The sequence below is a fragment of the Protobothrops mucrosquamatus genome, unplaced genomic scaffold, assembly GCF_001527695.2.
Source record: "Protobothrops mucrosquamatus isolate PMUCROS unplaced genomic scaffold, P.Mucros_1.0 scaffold367, whole genome shotgun sequence".
Taxonomy (NCBI): domain Eukaryota; kingdom Metazoa; phylum Chordata; class Lepidosauria; order Squamata; family Viperidae; genus Protobothrops; species Protobothrops mucrosquamatus.
The window spans coordinates 126,109-147,119 of NW_015386701.1; the positions used below are offsets into that span (position 1 = coordinate 126,109).

General features: G+C 33.8%; 1 protein-coding gene across 1 annotated transcript in view; it reads right to left on the minus strand.

The window, feature by feature from the left end:
* Positions 1–21,011, minus strand: part of PDLIM5 (PDZ and LIM domain 5) — an 80,520-nt gene that overhangs the window by 28,376 nt on the left and 31,133 nt on the right. The window contains exon 3 of the mRNA XM_015815688.2: positions 17,941–18,092. Within this exon, the coding sequence (XP_015671174.2) occupies positions 17,941–18,092 (152 nt within the window). The remainder of the gene's footprint in view (positions 1–17,940; positions 18,093–21,011) is intronic.

Genomic DNA, 21,011 nt, shown 5'->3' on the forward strand with positions numbered 1-21,011 from the left:
ATCTAAGCACTTCCGGAAATTAAACTGTGGCTTGTAAAATTTCCAGTTAATACAATAACTAGCAAACCAAACATGGCAGAAACAAGAAGGATAGTTCTTTAAAAAAGGCATGTGAGCTGTCTAATGATATTACAAACATATTTAACTCTCAAGAAACCACCACAGGTTGTTTTTTTTCCCCTGGCATATTTATAGGGTGCATTTAGGCCATGGAAGACATTAGAAGTAACCAAGTTTCTGTAATTAGCCTGGAATAAAATTTATACCCAGGGGAGTTCAATTAGTGGGTATAACATTACTGGTTTATGAAGTTAATCTTGTTTCACACGCAAAACAAACTTTAGAATAGAAAAGGTAGAATTTATTTTTATTTATTGTTAAGTTTTTTACTCTGTTTCATTCCACAGACTTCAGGTGGCTTACAAAAGTATCCAAAATAGCAAATACAAACTTATATACAAATGAAACATCTGATTAAATTAAAATGGTAAAAATTAACAACAAAAAATAAAAATCCACTAAGTGACTTTCTCTGATCTCTACATCTTCCTAGGTTTTGTGATACAAAAAGGAGATAATAAAAACAGACTGCTTCTTCTAAGGATAACCAGTTTCTTCCCTTACAGTTTTCCAGACAAATAAAAGCCACACAGAAGGGTTATTTCTTTATAATGGAGCACTGCTACTAAAAGGTCTCTGTGAAAATCCTGGCTCCATACCAGATTTGATATAGATATTAACGGTTCCCCCACCAAAGAATGTCTCATATATCTGACTATGCAAAAATCGAAGATCTGAGAATGCTTTGAAAGCAATATACAACGAGAACAGGGATTACAATTTCCCCACATCAAAAACTGCTGTCTTATATTCAAGGACCCTCAAGTTCTTTTAAATCTTTCCTATGTTCAGCCCAAAGTCCTATTTGTTACCATATCTCTTGCAAATATTATGTTACTTAAACATATGGGAAACTTGTCAATAGAATCCCTGGTCTGTACAGTGGAGAAAAACCAGTCTGAATTGCCTTCCTTCAATATTCTTGGGAGTTGTGTGTGATTTGTTTTAGAAACTGTTACTATCGTGGGGTATTTAAAGAAAGAACACGCAAATAGTGCAATTTTATTCATATATATTTAGTGTTTAGTAACATATGTACTATCTAATATATTTAAAGTATATATCATCATGGGAAGACTACAGTTGACTCCCTTTTGATCATGGGGAAAAGTTGTGGCCAGAAACTTGCTCTCTAGCCGCTACTAACAAAAAATCTGTTTTAGTCATCACTAGTCTGAGAACATAAAAGGCAAATATATATTAAATAACCCCCTCTAGGACAAGAAGAATTTATCTTCAATATCAATTTCTCTTTATTTGCACAATTGACAAGGAAGCAGGCTCTGATCCCAGTTATTAGTTAGAGGGCCTCATCAGGTGACAGCATGTAGTCAACCTTGACTGAACTCAAAAAGGCTAAGCGGGGTCAGATATGATTAGGACATGGTAACCACTTAGGAATCCCAGCACTACAGGCAAAGGAGTAAAATGATAAAAAGGCAATAGCACAAACTTGGGAGGGAAAAAAACCATCCACCAACCAAGATGATGTAATCATCAAAGGTCAAGTTCTGTTTGAGGTAGTTGTTACTCAGAGGACTAAGGGTGGTAACGAGAATGTGTAGGGCAGGGTGCAGCCTTTGTCTCAGGAAAGTTCCCTAAAAATTTGAATCTGTCATCTTTTATGTACTGGAAATGGGAATCTATGAAATGTGTAAGGAGTAACATTAAAAGTATTTATTTAACTTGATTTAATGACATTAAATTTAAATTTAAAATTGCACTAATCAACTAAGTGATACTAAGTTATCATAATCCATAGTAGGGAACTGCTGCTCACTCATCAAATATCTGTTTAAGAAAAGGTTACTCTAATTCAGTTATCTGTATTAGTAAAATAAGGTCATTCGATTTCCTGATCCCCTGCTATCTTAGCAATTTAATTCATTCATGAATTGGTTCTACACTTATAATTCATAGTAAAATCTGTTGCTATTTCATTGTACTTTCCATACCTCAACTCCTTTGGCTGCTTCACAGTAAGGCTATAGGTAAAACCTGTCCATAACTATACCCATTTATGACACCGTAGGACATTCTTGACTGTAAATTGTCTTCTCTGACATACATACCATCAACATCTAGGGATTAAACACATTCATAGCTAAAGATATCCAATCTGGATAAAAGTATATTGTTTCCTAGTTCAAAGAACATGTAATTTAACTTCAATGTTATTTATGATACCAACTAACTATTTAAAAGGGGGAAAAATAATGCCAGCAAGACTAAATGTCACCAGAGCTCATGCACCAAGTCATCTGTATTATTTTAAGAAGTTATGATAAATGCTAGCCAAACTAACATTGTTTCCCTTTGTCATCTTCTCCATATCCAAACAAGCCGAGCTTAAAATAAATGTACAAGGACAATAGTGCCATGTTCTGAATGCTATCTAGCAAATCAACTAAGCCAACTAATCATCTGCATTCTCTAACAGAAACTATGAGTTAAGTAGAAATTCTTCCTAAGTGAGAACATCACTAAGTGAGGACAAAGGGTGGAGTGGAAGTTGATTTGGTACAGTTTAAAGTATTCACAAACAATATAGGTCAATTAATGCTATACAGATAGTCCTTGATTAATGACCACAATTGAGCCCAATTTTTCTGTTGCTAAGTGAGACATTTGTTAAGTGAGTTTTACCCCATTTTGCGACCTTTTCTGCCACAGTTGTTAAGTGAATCACTGCAGCTGTTAAGTTAATAACACGGTTGTTAAGTGAATCTGGCTTCCCCGCTGACTGTGCTTGCCAGATGGTCGCAAAAGGTGATCGCATGATCCTGGGATACTGCAACCGTCATAAATGCAAGTCAGTTGCCAAGCATCTAAATTTTGATCATGTGATCATGGGGATGCTACAACGGTCATAATTGTGAAAAACAGTCCTAAGTCACTTTTTTCAGTGCCACTGGTCACTAAAGGAACTACTATAAATCGAGCACTACCTGAATATCAGAGACTGGATAAGATTATTTCTGTTTCTTCATGATTTCCATGGATTAACAGCAATAAATGCTAGACATAAGGCCATATGGATTACTGAAGATCTATAACAGGAGAGGCATATAGAATTTAGGAATAGCAATTGATTGAAAGGTAGAAGTGAGGAGCTTACAAATTTAGATAAAATAGAACATTTCTAACTGTAGCTTTTAAGATTTTGTTCAACTGAAAATTGTGTGTCTGAATAAAATCCACACCTACAAATGAATCATTGGCCACAGTTTGATCCACGCCTATCTTGTAACATGCCAAACAGACAAATTTCTGATAACAGATAAAAGCTACAACTGGCTAAAAAAAAAAATGCGTTTATGCACTCAGTTTGAAAAGCTCAGCTGTCTCTGAAAATTTGCAAAAGAAAAAGAGAATTCAGCATCCTCTGGGGCATTTTAATTCTCTGTTCATTTGCAGAAACAATTTATATCTGTTTAGTCCACCCACACAAAAATTTATCTACTTGCAGAAAAGTCTCATCAGCTTGAGATCAGATGATTTCATGGACACATCCATGTACTTTCCATAATAACAATAAAGAAATTGTTTGCTTTCTTCCAGTATTTTATTTCTTTATTTCCTAATTTTCCTGGCTTTCCTGGTACTTCAAGTTCTAACCACATCCAACCCTGCTCAGCTCTTCAACATTAGCCAAGATAGACTAGAAGCAGATGGCATAGAAGTAAATATCTTTCAAAGCACTATAACCTGGATTTATGAGCTTTTTAGCTTAAAAAAAGGCATTAGAAAAAAATGCATAAATATTAAGTTAAGAAGAGGAGAACTGCAAACCTTATTTGTGGACTATGCTGTTAGGAAATATCTACATTTAAGAAAGTACTTCCTGGGCTATAACCAAAGTAAACACATTTTCCCACTGAACTGACAAGAACTTTATAGTTTTAAATCGTGCCATTGAGAGTACAGCTATAACAGACCTTTACTTTTACAACACGAGCGGGCATATTTCAGGCCTACTGAGCAATATCTTTATTTAGAATATATTGACCCCTGAAATTTGTTTCTGAATGCACTAGTGGATTCAGACCAAAGCCTCCTTATCCTCAAAATTTTCAGGTGTGAACCTAATGCTCAGTAAGGCAAGCAATTTCATTGTCAAATATTTGAGAATCAGAAAGTATTTTTTAAGTCTACATGTTGTCCCAATCACTAGTTACTGCATCTGGTAAAGTGAGCTATGATCCATGAAAGTTTATGCCTTTTAATAAATGTTTGAGTTGCAAAAGACTCTACCAGACCCTTCCTGATTAGTGGCTACCACAAATTAATATGGCTTTCTTCTTAAACCTAGGGTTAATTCTAGGTGGCTCAGAAGCCTGAACACCTATTTTCTGTTCATGTCTGTTTCTATAGAAATGAGCAGAAATGGTTATCCTGATCAGTTCCCTAAAGGTGATATAAATAATTTCACCATCTGATTTCCTACATATGAAAAGCAAGGGATGGTCTTGCAGAGCTTTGATTCCCATTAGGATTGGCTGAAGAAACCAGATTGCTTGGCATTAAGTATCTGACGAGACATCATACACAGGCATAAATGGAACAGAAGTACTAAATCAGAGGAAGACAATTCTGATTGTTAAAAAAAATACTAATATTAACAGTGACAAACAATTGAAAAACAGTTTGGGACATTCTTTCTTTATATGGTGACCACTGCGAGGATTGTTTTCATCTTTTTGTGTAATATACTATTTTTGTCAAATATAGATGGGAAAGTTTATAATTATTTATAGACCTGTTATGTAAGGCAGAGGTCCACGACATCTGGTCCGGGCTGTGGTGTGCCAGAAACTGGGCCATACAAACAAGCAAAGCCCCATCCGCGGGATGCAGGCAGTACGCAAAACTACACACCCTCTGGTCAATGGAAAAACCTCTCTCCATGGAACCGGTCCCTGGTGCCCCAAAGGTTGGGGACCACTGATGTAAGGGGAAGAGAATACATTATATATTTTTATATATATTTATCAGCATTCAGCTGGGATAGATTTTTTTGATATGTTTAATGTTAGTTGTCAATGATGTATTTGATACCTGGGGTTTTATTGTACACGTTTTTTTGTTTCTGTTGTTGGTATCAGATGTTTGTTAATTTTTTTCTTTGCTTTATATCTTATCTTTGGAACTAAGCAGTAATAAATAATAAACTTGTTAAAAAAAAGAATGGTTCATCAATGGGACCAATTTCTGAAGATGATGGCAGGTTCCCTTTACTGGATGTGCTCTCCAAGCCGAAGCTGGACAGCCAAATTTTGCTGTTGTTTCATTTTGGGGACCTGCACTGAGCAAGCAGATGATCGGATGGTCTAACCAACCAGTGATTCTATGTATGTCCAGTTTCTATCTGACCTTTTATAAATTCTAATATAACAACAGCTTTCGGAATGTAATCTAAGAGGAATTTGACACAAAGCTGTAAATGCAAATCTCGTCAATGATTGTGCTCCCGAATAAAGTTGTTGATCCAGGCACCAACATTTAAATCTCTTTTCCTTTTAATTAAACTGAGGCAGTTGAAGGTTATGCCATTGTATAATGTTTCTATTTTAGCATTAGATAACGCAGAATGACTCACCGATAAATCTTGTTCACAAAATCAATGAAAGCATTAGGCTAGTTTTGAAGAAAGAAAATGTTTAGCCTTTAAAAAAAAAGGTAGATGCAAAACTTAAAAAAGATGTTTTCTTGTTCAATTTCTATATTCTTGGGTTCTTAATTAAAAGATGCAGAGTTGAATTTCAAATGTTTTTTTAAAAAAACTGATCATCTGTAGCTTCTAGGAGTTTTACTAATTTGATGGCACACACATTAAATAAATGAACATTTTCAGAGGTCCATGAAGTGTAAGATTCCTTCTATTACTGACTAGCAAGAACGTATCAATTCAACAAACTAGAGAAGAGGTGAGAAAATAAATGTCAATGGTACCTACAATGCTTCTAAAGGGTGCATTTCAGATCAATGTTTATTAACTGTGGCAACTTTAAGGTACATGGACTTCAACTCCCAGAATGCCCTAGCCAGCTGGCTGGGGAATTCTGAAAGTTGAAGTCCAAACATTTTAAAGTTGCCAAGGTTGAAAAACACTACATTAGAGAAACAAAGCAGATATCTATTGAGGCACCAAGTGAATTAATCTTTGGCTCATTACAGCAAGTCTGGTGCCTAAATGCAGGAACAGGCTGGCTTTAGAATGGCTAATCCAACATTCCAGAGTTACTGGGGGAAAAAAAGTCCTTTCACTTCATAACAGGAAATAATTTTGCCTGATTGTAAAACTGCCTGCCAGCTATGGGTCAGGAGTTTCACTTTCCAAAGAACTTAATAAAGAAATAACATACTCAGAGATTTTCTCAGGGCCAGCCTTTTGGAAATAACAATGCTGTATGCCATCACTGACTATACTTTGCTAAATTAACCCTGGGCAGTACTTAATTAATCAATATGAGAAGCACTAATAAAAATCCCTTTGTATTGCATGTATGTAGCTCAGTATAAAGTAGTTTCCTTCTTTTTTTAAGTTTCGAAGTAACCTCTTGTTTAATAGAGGAGTAAATATATAAAGCAAAAGATTACCATAAACTAGAAGCAATGAACTTTCATTGCAAAAGAATTGCAAAGATTAAAATTTTATCCAATCCTTCTACAAAACATGCATACACACAAGTGCAACACACTCTCATGAAGATAATTACTAGATTGTGACCAACTTCCCATCCTGTCACATCTTCATTACTGTTGTTCAGGATTCTACAACAAAACCCTAAACCAAACACGAAAGTCATAGCTGTAGATGTCCCAATTAAAGCCAGCTTTAAGCTAAGGCTGTGTAGACACTGATCTAAGGTGGTAAAGCTTAGGAGACTCCAATTAATCAATGTAGCCCAGGGATGCCATATGTCTGAGTTAATATGGTATCAAAAATCATCACTGCACAGTTATTAAAAGTCACTTGGTGTATTAAATTCCCAGTTTTGCCCAAAATCTTAATGGGAGGATGGATTTAAAAATCAGCAAAATAAATACTGTTCATATATTAACAACAGCAACAGGATCTGGAGTGCTATCCTGACTTTACAAATTCAATGTAGCTCATCATCTGGAATCTACCCAATTTATATCAACTGGAATTTATCCAAATTACACAAATAATGATTTGGCATATGGGGGAGAAAGAGTAAACAGGGTCAATGTCTATCCAACAGTATATTATCAACCATGGAACCCAAATTATTTACAGTCAATAATGAGAATATAAAGCGACTCCTGTTTACTCCATTTCGTTTTCTTGGAATTAGTTCAAAAGTATGTTGCCTTTGTCTTACTTATGTTTTTTCAACTTTTTATTTAAGTTTACATCCCTAGAATTTCTCGACCAGTCTCTCATCCAAGTAGTAATTGGGCTCAACCTACTTGGCTTTTTGAGATCAACCAGGATTGGCTCAGTGCTACCATCTGACTGCTACCTGGCTGGCACAACTTATAATTATTGAATTATAATTCTAAATTAAGACTATGTTTTCCAAGCAGAACAGTAGTAAGTACATGAGGACAAATCACAAAATGTTATTTGTGAGGCACTGCAATACTCAAGATAGGAATTAAGGAAAATAGTAGGAATTATAATCTAGAGGAATCACTGGCATGAAAATAAAAAATAATCAGTTAGTTACAGTTTTTAACTCGCATCGGACCATTTTTTTAAAAAGTAGAATAGAATGTGATATAAATTATATTCCTCAAGTAAAATTACTGTTATACAGGTAGTCCTTGACTTACAAACACAATTGAGCCCAAACTTTCTGTTGCTAAGTGAGGCATTTATTGAGTGCCCCATTTTACGACCTTTCTTCCACAGTTGCTAATCCCGGCAGGTGTTAAGTTAGTAACCAAGTTGTTAAGTTAATGTGGCTTCCCCATTGACTTTGCTTGTCAGAAGGTCGCAAAAGGTGATTACATGATCTTGGGACACTAAAATGGTCATAAATATGAACCAGTTGTCAAGCATCTGAATTTTGATCATGTGATCAACAGGATACTGCAATGCTCGTAAGTGTGAAAAACAATCATAAGTCAATTTTTTTCAGTGCCATTGTAACTTTGAACGGTCACTAAGCAAACTGTTATAAGTCAAGGACTACCCTTATAATGGATAAATGGCAAATCTTAATTCCTGACAAATATGAGAATGTTACACTTATTTTACCATGAAGAGAAGTACTTCAGAGGAGCTATGATATGATTGGGACTTGCTTCCAAAAAGAGAATCAAGCATGCCTTCATTTGGAAACTGAAGAAATTTAAGTAATTGGAAAATGATGATTATCACATATTTTCTATTCAAAGTCTTCGTTAGCAGAGGTTCTGCTATCCAATTTCCAAGTGATATCCTTAGTAGAATATGTGAAAAAGTTAGGGTTAGAGTAACATAATTATCTGGTAAGTAGTTTTTATGCAATTCTCTATTCTACCAAAATGAAATCAGTCTGTATGTGCTCTATGTGTATTGTGTGCAGGTATTTTTTCATTCAGCTGCAGGAGCATGCTAATCAGTGCACATTCTCACAAAACAACACTGCAATCCAATTTGTATGCCCAATGGCTACAGATCAACTCAAACGAAAGACATTTCATTAAATTCCAATTCTGATTGCGGAAGTAAAATTTCCTAGAGATCTCTCAACAATGACAGCAATTAAAAGAAACCCACCATTATATGAGAAATATGGCAATTCATATTTGAGCTTTGTTTCATTAGAAAACTGGGCGGTACAAGTAAGGAAGTTTCACAATGTAATCCAAAGGACTTCTTTCCAAAACCAGAAATATTGGTTTGCAAAATATTTTGATTTCAAACACTTCCGTTTCTAAGCAGGTAGTTTCAGTTGTTCTGCATTTGAAGAGCTAAATAACTTTTCAAAATTAAAGTAATCAACTTCCACAGAAGATCAAGACAGCCTTTCTTTCATGCAGTACAACTTCTGAACTTGAAACAGCTTTCTGAACTCAAAATAGTTACCTCTGAATTTGAGACCGTTCAAATACAAAGATGTTTTCCATACCCCTAATAAGAAATAACATCTAAAAAATATAAGGATAAATAAAAAGGAACATTTGTAACAGAAAATAATCCCTCAATATCTGAGGTGATTAATTAATTTTTGCAAAAGCTCCTTGAAGCTGTTTAAGAGTATGTTTTAAAATTCTGAAAGATGGGAGGTGGTCTGGCTGTTAGTTTTTTTACTTTAAAATTAGAGAGAAAATATAAAAATAAATACTTTCTCAAGTTTAGTTTAAAAATGAGTCTTGTAAGACTTTTTCCCCCTTTACTTCTCCATGAAATGGAGAAAATTGAAAAAACCTAAATCACTTTGTGAAAATATAAATGTACTAAATGAAATAGAAAATATACAAGCTATTACTGAGATAGTAACAATATGTAACTATTGTTCAAATTAAGATTTTTTATTCTAAACAGAGTATGTATATGTGTGTGTGTGTGTGTGTAGAGAGAGATATTTAGATACAGATATAGATAGATAGATAGATAGATAGATAGATAGATAGATAGATAGATAGATAGATAGATAGATAGATAGATAGATAGATAGATAGATAGATAGAGATATACAGATATACAGATATATAGATATATATATAGATATAGACATAGACATATAGATATCCTATGCTAGGAAAAGTATTTCCAGAAACTAATCCATAAATTGTTTCTCAAGCACTGGAATCGCTTCAACTGAATTGCTCCCACAGTACAGCAATCCTGTTTGATTTGTTTTCTTTGCCAAGCTCCACAGAAAATGTTTATAAATGTTATACAAAAGGGACACATACTTAAAAACAGACCAAAAGGCCTACCATTTGCCTTATTTCTCATAGGGAAACCCTGAACCAATTTGATGCTTTAAAAAAGTGTTCAAGCAGGGCAAGAAGTCAAAGGCTATGTCCAACTGCTGTTCCTTAGCATGGACAACTGAAAGTAACAACTGATGGGTTGTGTATGTGTGCATGCGCATGTGTGTGTTTGATTAATTCAAAACCAACTGTTCAGCCACAAAAAGCAGTGAAGAACCATTTGCTCTGAAGATAAGCTGTTAGCTATATACCCTCCAATTCTCCATTTCTTTTAGCCTCATGTATTTTTATACTGAACCCAGTAATTGTTATTCTAAATTGTTTGGGGAGCCGCTTAAAACAGAAAGGTTTCCAATATTTCAAACAAAGATATACACAGTCTAACCAGCATGATGTTTGGCCCTTCCAACTTTTATTCTACATTTTTTTCATCCTCTTCAAAATGTTCTAAGTGTAGAGTGGTTACCACATTTTTGGAAACATACCCCGCAGCTTATAATTTTGCTGTATCATATATTTTGTTCTGATTGTGCTAAAACGTCCAACATTTGAACTCTATCACTATAAAAAAATAAGAAAAGTGCTCATTATCCAATTCTGACAAACCATGCATAATTTCATACATCTATCTTCCATTATTTAACATTTTAAAAATAACCGAAATCAACGTAACATTTTCTCAACATCCACAAAAAAAGGTAAACACAGAATTAAAAAAGGACAAATACAGGTAGTACTCAACTTACAAACCATTCGTTTAATGACTCTTCAAAGTTACAACGGCTCTGAAAAGGGTGACTTACAACAGATCCTCAAACTTACCACCACTGCAGCATCCCCAGTCACATGATCCAAATTTGGGCATTTGGCAACTGGCATGCATTTACAATGGTTAAGTATCCCAGGATCATGTGATCACCATCTGAGACTTTCCCAGCAGGTTTCTGACAAAACAAAGTCAATGGGGGAAGCCAGATTCTCTTAACAACTGCAATGATTTGTTTAACCCTGGCCAAAAAAAAAGATTGTAAAATTGAGCATGACTCACTTAAGTACTGCCTTGCTTAGCAATGGAAATTCTGGTCCCAATTGTGATTGTGGTTGAGGACTACCTGTATAAGAATAATTATCTATCCTTCTGGTTAATGTTTGGAACAGGGGGAAAAAGTGGTTGAGATTCATCCTTATTCAACTGATTCCAAAACCACATTCCACTTATATTTTTCTTAGTAGCTTACCAACTTAATTTATTTAAGTTGTGTTAAATCACTGAAACTTTACCCCCAGAGGAGCATCTGGTTTCCATATGTTCTTATGTGAAACAAAAGAAAACAACAAACTTTCACTGAAAAAGAAAAATCAAAAACCTGAGAGCAAAGTGCTACAATGCCACTAGGGAAGCTGGATTGCCATGAAAGATGCTTAGGCCTGTTCACAACATTAAATAGAGTACATATGTTTCAGGATACATGAACAAAACAAGCTATGCAATATTACAAGTGAGTATTTAAATCGGGTTTTGCAAGTAAATTTAGCAGAATACCCTGGCTGCCATTTCCTACCATCAAAAATCCATTCTTAACTCAAATTATATTGGAACTTTCAACATTATTCTCATCTTGCCAGCCAATATTTATTAGGCTGTGCTGTGCTCAATACTGGACACAATCTTAATGTTAATAAAAATGCTATTAGACACATTTCGTAGAACAAAAGGTTAAAAAAACAATATACCTGAAATTGTGGTTTAAAATGGGAAAGTGAGAACTTATCCAACAATAAATGCTTAAGGATGTTAACAAAAATATATTCATCTGATGAACTGGCAACTTCTAGTTACAGGTTTTATTTTTCTTATAATTTTTTAGGTCTGCAGTCATGTGCAGTTTAAGCAGACTCACAATAGGCAATTTTCTCTTTTTGCAGGTAACTATATTCACATTAAAAATGTCTGAAGATTAAGACTATTGGTTTTACTTAAAATTATCAAGTAGCAACTAGCATGAGCCCATTCACAGATATAATACAAAATGTTTTGAATTCAAACTGTTTCAAATACCAAGCACATGATTTTGAATGCAAAACAATCTTGAAAGTTTTGAGCATAGAAATTGTTTTGAATTCAAACTCATTCTGGACTAAAGAAATGTTCTGATGATAAATGACATTAATTACTTCTCAAAGTCTTTCAATACAAAATTTAAAAGGTCATTTACAGTAAACTGTGATTTCAAGTTGTATAGTTTTATATGAAACTGTGTACTTTATTTTTCTCAGGCAGTATTTTGTTATTAGAAATATAAAACTTTTAAATAGAAATTGCCACAGAATGTTGTAATTAAAAGTGAAGTAGAAACTTAGAGAAACTTGGTTAATAATAAACTATTAGAGAAAGAGGGTTCCTAATAATTTAATTCATTTTGCAGAATTCAATATTTTATCAATATTTAAATATTATACTGATGCTTATAATATACCTTAGCTTACAAATGAATTCAAGTCTTCTCCTCCAATATCTAACTGTGAGAAAAACAGTACCAACAATTAAACAACACAATGTAATACAAACTCACTTAAATCATCATTTGAAATTTAGCATCAGTTATATTTGAATCAACTCAATTCAGAAATTCTACCTAACTACTGTTACGTTGTCTCAGCTGAACCATTATGTTTTGATTTTGCCTTTATTTAGTGATTTAAAACATGCTTATAGCCACCCATCTTTCAACCAACTTTGGGTGTCTTCCTATCGAAAATAAAAAAAACATATCAAATCACTTAAAAGTTATTTTATTTGTTTAGAATATTTATATAGCTGCTCATTTTTCAACCAATTCTGGGCAGCTCCAAAACCCGAAAAACATATAAAATCACTTAAATCTATTTATTTAAAATATTTACTTAGCCATTCATTTTTCAACCAACTCTGGGCGGCTCCCAATCAAAAATTAAAAAAAAACATATAAAATCACTTAGACCTATTTTATTTATTTAAAATAGCCACCCATCTTTCAATTAACCAAAAGAAAGTATAAGGACAAAAGTTAAAAGTTTGTTCATCAGTCTAATATCCCACGATGTGCTTTATACTTTTCTTGTAAATCTGGCTCAATTCTAACAGAGCAGCTATGCTACAAATTAGGAATGCACATCTTGGATTAAACAGAAATAATAAATGAAATGTAAATAATTTGATGGTATAATTGTATATCCTATGTATTTTTAATTACGGGCATTGCATTTAAAAAAATTAATGCAAGCACAAATTGCAAATTAGTAAATGAGTCTTACTATGAAATAATATAGCTTATTTCAGCAAAAACCTTGAGATATGGTAAAAGCTTATGGTCAGTCAATTTTATTACAGTGAAAGAGTAGTACAGAGGGAAAACAACTAACACATTTTGGAAAGTAAAAAAAAGACAAAACATTAAACATAGGCTAAAAGAATACAGAATATTATTGTCACTGTCGTTACCACTATAAACTATATCCCTAGGACAACCCTCCCTCCCAGAATATTATTTGTTTAAAACTAAAGCATGAAGCTAAAATGTAAGATAGGAATAGGTTGGAATAAAATACTGTAGAATAAAGTGACATACATCTCTATATTTAATATTGTTCAAAAGTTAGGCTTTTGTGGTATAATTCTCAATAGGCGTACAACCTTTATGTTGGCATATAAATTTAATAAATAATTATAATAAATGTATAAAAATGCAATCAGGGTCAATGAAAAATGAAATATGGCAACAAACAAGGCTTACATGTAGAATAATTTTAGTGAACACTCCAAAAAATAATTGATAAAAAAACCATACTGCACTATAAAAATATATTTGCATCTGATGAAATAAATTATAGTCTATGAACAGTCAATAATATTTAATGCCGCCTCTTAGTCCAGCATATTCTAGTAAGCATTTACTATCTATCTGTGATGGCAGAAAACCATTGCATAGGCACAGCTAGAAAAATACATTGTCAAATGTTTCTCAGATGCAAAAAGGATTAAAAACAGATGGAAAATGTAGGACTGGAAACTGGCACAAGACCATAAGACAACATTCCCTCTTAAACAAAGCTAAAATGCCATGTCTGGTTCCAAGGACTCTTCATTTGATCTTTACCAGTCTAATCCTGTACAATCTTTGCTCCAGCGGCAAGATGGCAGTCACTAGTGAGTCACATCCTGCACGGGGGCTGAAACACTGACTCATTTTCTATCAAGTTAGTGTAACAAAAACCTCCAAGGGTTTGTAAACTGGTCATTGAATAAAAACTAAAAACTAGTTTCTGCTATTTCTGTCCCTATATTAGTCAACATTATTCCACGGCACTTTTTAGATATCCAGAAGTTAGCTTTCAGCAGAAATTCAATTCCTCCTGCAAATCTCAGTGGGCATCACATGTAATGAATGGAGTTGAATTCATTTATTTTGGGGTTGGCAAATCCTTCATTATTGAAGGCTGAATGGATTCTTACAATGATTGAAATAAAGCAGAAAGAATGTGTTTAAAACTCCTCCATAGAGATTATTTGTTGCGATAATGGGTTTTTCAGGAATCAAGAACCTGATGCTAGAGAAAAAAATCTCTAAGGTGCTAATTTCATAGGATACTTCTTGAAAATACTAACTTCAAAAGATAATCTATTAGCTTCAGAAGATACTTCTGGTGAGGTATATATTTGACAGCCTGAATTGTAGTTGACTAGTTAAATAATTGATATGTAACTGATTGTATAATTGATTCATACAAAGAACTGCCATATGGAATCTCTGTTTTAGTCATGCTTCAGATCAACACAATCTCTGGCTATAGATTCAAGAGATAAATTATTACTTTTGATCAAACGATCCTATTATTTATCTGATGAATCTTAGTTTTTTTAAATATTGAACATCAGACCAGTTTTTGTACTCTCTTGATTTATCTTCAACCAGAGATTCCTTAGGCTTCCTTCACTTCCAGTGTCAGTAGTATCCAGCCTACCTGAAGTTGTTCTCCCGACAATTTAATTCCAATTGTTGTTTCTTCTACTCAAACATTTCTCATCATATAGTCTGCTTGTATGTTAATTGAACAAGGGGACAGTATACAGTGTTTCCCTATTTTGAACAATTTAGTTGTTCTTTATTCCAGTTGATGTTTCCTGGTCATCATGCAGATTGTTCAATAGGCAAACAAAGTGATCTGGTAAACCAGGTTTTTAAGGGCTATCCAATCTGTTGTGGTCTATGTAAGTGTTTGTATAATCAGTAAATAATGAACACATTTCTATTTGGATTTCCCTTCTCTGTATTTTTCTGAATATAGCATTTGACAGTTTTCATCCATGTGTTGTCTGCACTGTACACTCTTGAGCCCTGTCCTACAACATCCAGATTAGGTACAATTGTTTTATAGTTTTAGCAGAGACCATACTTGGTATTGAGATTTAAATTGTTCTTTTCCAATCCCTAGACCATTGTTCTAGTTTGAACACCATACAAATCAGATGACGCACTGTAATTGCACCATTTTGAAAGACTTTAAACAATATGATCAGTATTTAATAAAATCACAGCAATTGTTAGCATCACTTTCTAGGGTCCATTTAATTTCACTTTCTAAAATGACCCGCCCTAAATCAGTAATCATTTATATCTGTCATTTTTTTCTACAGTTCTTTCATATATTCATACCATCTCTTCTTTCTATGTTGTTCCTAAATATTTCTTTTACTGTTCCCATCTTTCCATAAGATATCTCCTTGATTTCTGTAATTTTCTTTAACAAACCTCTGATCCTTCATATTTTTATTGCTCATTTACCTTGTGCTTTCCTGTTTCTCTCCGAAACTCAGCATTTTATAAAATGTATTGAATATGAATTTGTTTTGACACACATCCCTTGTCACCTTTTTCTTTCCATTTTGAAAGAGGCAGAATACTTTTAACCTATCAGCAAACAGCCATTTCGCTTCTTTTCCTTTTTGCATGTCTGGAATTTTGGTTTGCTTCACTTTAAAATCTCAGCCTATAAATTTATTACTTTCAACACATTTTCATAGGGAAATCATCGTATCATGTTGGTTTGATGATTTTCTTCAAGTTGTAATTTTTCAAGAAGCCTGAGATCACAAACTCCTTGCAAAATTACAACTTAAAAATAACTTTTCAAGGAGCAAAAAAAATAAGATCTAGTGGTGTGATTTGAACCACAGGCAGTACTAAATCTTGTTTTTGCTGACTTAATAAAACTCTTCCATTTTTCTTGCAGGGTACATAATGAATTTTATTTTGGTGTCATCCATCTGTTGATGTGGTGCATCAATTCAAGCTTTAGGTTGTTGGGGAAAAAGTATTTGCTATAAATATTAAATTTTCTTGGCACAACTATTAGCCTGTCTCCTGCTTCATTTATACATAGAAACGTAATGTTTCCATTATTTCAGATGCTACTTTAGTTCCAACTTTAGCATCCAGTCTCATATAATGAACATGCTGTGGTTTTTTTAGGTGTGGTGTTGACAAGTTGCTATAGAACAGTTCAACTTCCACTTCCTCACATCTGGAGGTGCAACACAAGACTTGAATCAGCAAGATACCTGATTGGCTTGCCTTGGAATCAAATTTGAGATCATTCTAAATTTTTTGAGATCATGCTATCGTTCTTTTTAATCATTCTAACATATCTGAGCACTGACTCTATCACTTGTATATATAATGATAATTACCTCATTTTTCCTATATTTTTCTTGTCTGCAGTGGATTTGAAATTTATTTCAATTCACTGATTCCCAGAATGTCTCTGTCTTGACATTTCTGCTCTGGCAACATCAGGTTTGTCCTGGGTCATGGTTCCACCTAGTACTAGCTCTAGTACTACATACTAGTTTCACATACTAGTAATACGTGTATCTTTGCAACATCATCAAACTTTATTTCTGCTTCTTGACATATCAGAAGATGAACATTCTTTCAACTTTAATCAAGTCACAGCCTAAGAGTGACATATACTGTTCTCCCCAGCAACTTGATGGATACTTTATGAATGGGGGACACTTTACCTAGTGTCAGGTTGACATTTCTTCATTATGAATGTCCATTTGATTTTCTTGGAAAAATATTGCAATGGATGTATTTCCTTCTTGAGTGCACTTTATTTTGTGTAATCCTTTATGATCAATGGGGTGGGAAGAAAACTTCTGGGAATAAGCACTCCCAATGATATAGTTTGTAGTGTCATTGGGATGTATAATTCACTTCATTGCATCTATTCATACTATTATTCAAGTCCTAAGGATGAGATCCCATACAGTATTAAGCATTGATCTTCCATTTAGAGTATTAATTTAAATTCTGTATTTAAGGAATGCATTCTACCACTACTCCTTAAGAGACAGAACCAAATCATTGGCTAAAAATACAGAAAGGAATTTTGAAGGAAACTAGTAGAGTACAATTGAAGGCTTTCTCATAGCTGTCACACATACCGGTAGACTTGGAAGCAGACTATTTCAAAGGAGTCTGTGTTTACCAATCTTATTTTTTTGCAATATGTTAAAAAATATATTTTTCATAGTAAGTTAAAAAGGGAGCAATGAATATATGATTTAAAAAATAAGTTTTAAAGAGTTGTTATGAATAAAGCTAGGTTAGATGACATTTTAGTTCTCCATAGAAGGATTGGGAAATAGATGCAAGTGGTATAACATAGGTGCTTGCAATTTTACACCATACAACTGTCCGACTGTTTTTTAAATAATAAATTGATGGTGCCATACAAAGCTGTCATTATTACAAATGAAGGATACAATCAAGGTTAGAAAAAAAGCATAGGCATTCCGGGAAAGAAGAATGCATGCTTTTTTCTTCTAAGGTAATGTTATTCAATAATAGTCATGGTAATACCAACAATCATGATAATTACCTTTGCAGATTCATAAGCAGATTACCCGAGCAGGTCTTTATTCTGTTTTGTGCTTCCAGATGAGTCATACCTTCCGCACTTATCCCATCAATGCTAAGGACCACATCACCTATTCCGACGTTTGCATTGGCTGCTTTGCCTCCATCGCTCAACTGCAAAATCATAGTAATGTGAGTATTATTTATTTTCATTCTGAGAATGGAGTCATTAGAGCCAACTAGAAGAATTACAAGCATTTCAAAGTGAAATAAACTTTGATAAGAATACTGTATTCTTATAGCGAATCTACTCTATAGAAAAGGCATAAGATCCTCTTAGGTTGGGGTGAATAGTAAATGAAGTCAACCAGGATCCAATGTTGTATTAAATCAAAACCTAATCTATTCAGTTCTAGCTAAGGTTATTGATTATTTTACAGTGGGTTCAGGAAAAATTCCAATTAGACAATTCAAACTTAGTTGTTTAAGAAAGGATCCAAGGAGTCCAAATGTTTTCAGCTTGCATGTAGAAATTGGCCATTAAGATGTGAATTAACTCACAGAAGATAATTACTGTATCTTGTAATGCTTTCTCCATGGAGGTCCTTGAACTGAACCAACGTTTGAGGAGGATCCGATTGGAGTATTGGGGAAAGAAAAAGTACAGAAACATCCTTATTTTCTTCAGCCAACTAATTATAAAACCTCAAGTCTGATTTTGGACATGTATCTTCTCCTCTATTAAGGGTATTTACGGATACAATATTTCTTCCAAAAGGTAACTTTCAAGAGAAGATTTATAGATAGAACAAGAATAGCTGAGGGAATGCAAGCATTCCTTTGTAAATTCCTTTAAGTTTACTTATCTTAGGATATAAGCCAGATAAAATTGTTATTTCATTTAACAGTTCATTTAGTTGATATCAAAATCCTAAGTATAAAACTAAATCTCTTCAACAATAAATCTAAATTAAATGTCCAATTTCAAATACTTGTTTCCTTTGATCTTGAGTTGATCTTCTCATGTTCGTATATTTGTACAATACAAAAAAATACAAAGTTATTTTAATTCTTTTCATTCAAACCAGACAGAGTGAGAAAAAAAATGGTATTTTCCCACTACTTAGAACTTGCAATTTCAGACAGCACAAAAAGTATATATATTATTTATTTACAGGAACTTATATGCACCTGCAATCAAACAGTACACTGGGAAAACTGAATTAATTTTAGGATTTGAATAAAGCCTTCTAACACAAAAAAGAAAAAAAAAGTTAATGATCACCAATATAACATAATAATATATTATAAAAGTTAGAAAGCAGCCTTCTATGCAGCATGGATATTAACACGAAAGATTCTAATCAAACTATTCACATCTGCAGACAATATTACAGGCTCTTCGGGTAAGTAATGAAATAGTGCAAGTCCAAGCAGCAAATAAATGAATGGCATCACAATACAAAAACTTTAAATGAAAGGAAAACTTGAAAAAAACAGATTATCCTTTCCATGCAGACTGCCAATGTGGGATTATTTCCTACTATATCATGCATGGGCTACTATCCTATCTAATTTCAAGCACGGTTCATGTGTTTTTTGTTTACTTAAAAACATTATAGTGCCATAATGAGACACTGGAGTTACTGGTGAGAATGTAATCACTATATCCTATTCAAATAAAACTCTTTTATCTTTGTTTTGAAAAAAAGATGTTCAATTGTATCAACAATTATATCTGTTGTTTTAGCTACCATTCATGTAATAATGATTCATGTTGGATTCCAAGTCTTTAATTTTGTCAATGTACTTGTACTTTCTCCATGATTATAAAATAGGTTTATTTTTTTCTTAAAGTTCTTCTTTCTGCATTTCTGGGCTCCAATTCATGATGCCACTGGAAAACTCCAGACAGCAAACTAACCTGAATTACATAGAATACGGGCCACAGAAATGTCACATATGTCTAGTCCAGGGATAGGCAACCTCGGCTCTTTTATGACTCATGGACTTCAACTCCCAGAATTCCTGAGTCAGCATAGTTGACTCAGGAATTCTGGGAGTTGAAGTCCATGAGTCATAAAAGAGCCGAGGTTGCCTACCCCTGGTCTAGTCACACTTAAATATTTTTAATTTACTTACATTAGTACATCCAAATGCATGCTAATAAAATATCTAAATGGTTCATATTTTGGCATTAACAAATCCATTAACTCACCCAAAAAGGGTGTTTTTATACTTGGTCCAGACTCCAAATAAAAATCAAACCATAATCAGAAAAGATGTGTTGCCAAGCTGATTTAAATCAGTTTGCATCACATGCCTGAATACTTTCTTTTATATAAGAAAAAACTGAGCTAGCTTTCTACCATTCCATTTTAGTGCACAAATACATAAAACAGCCAAGCTGTAGGAGAAGAGCAGATAGAGCATGGGAGTGAAGTCAAGGGAGGCCTCAGCCTAGAATCGTTACGTGTCCACAAACCTCCAAGTCTAGCACCATTTGAATTCTGTTAAGGTGAGAAAATCCTTTTCCACATCCAGTTTCTCAATGCTATTCAGGGCTTATTGCTGATTTTTCATAAGGAAGGTGAACCTAAATTCATACCACCAATTTATTCAGCCTCAAATTATCTAACTAACCAAGAGATGTCAACAATAGGAAAATACAGGAAAACGATGGTCATAATTGTGCAAATGATTTGTATGCCTTAATCCAATGCTCCTTGTTATTTGTTAATATTTTGGTGGCCCATATTTTAATTAAGCATATAAGCTGTCTAGTTGCTATCAACCTTAAAAGGAATTGATAGAACTGAAAAAAAATGAGATTCCCATTATTTAATTCAAGACGTCCAAGGTCAAAACATCAACTGACTTGTTCCTGAAAACCTCTACCAAAGCTTACCCTAATCCAGGGGTAGGCAACCTTGGCTCTTTTATGACTCGTGGACTTCATAGCTGGCTCAGGAATTCTGGGAGTTGAAGTCCACAAGTCATAAAAGAGCCAAGGTTGCCTACCCCTGTCCTAATCATTCGATAATTATTTCTACTGCTGGACTGCTGTGATATTCAAGACAATTTTCCTGAAAT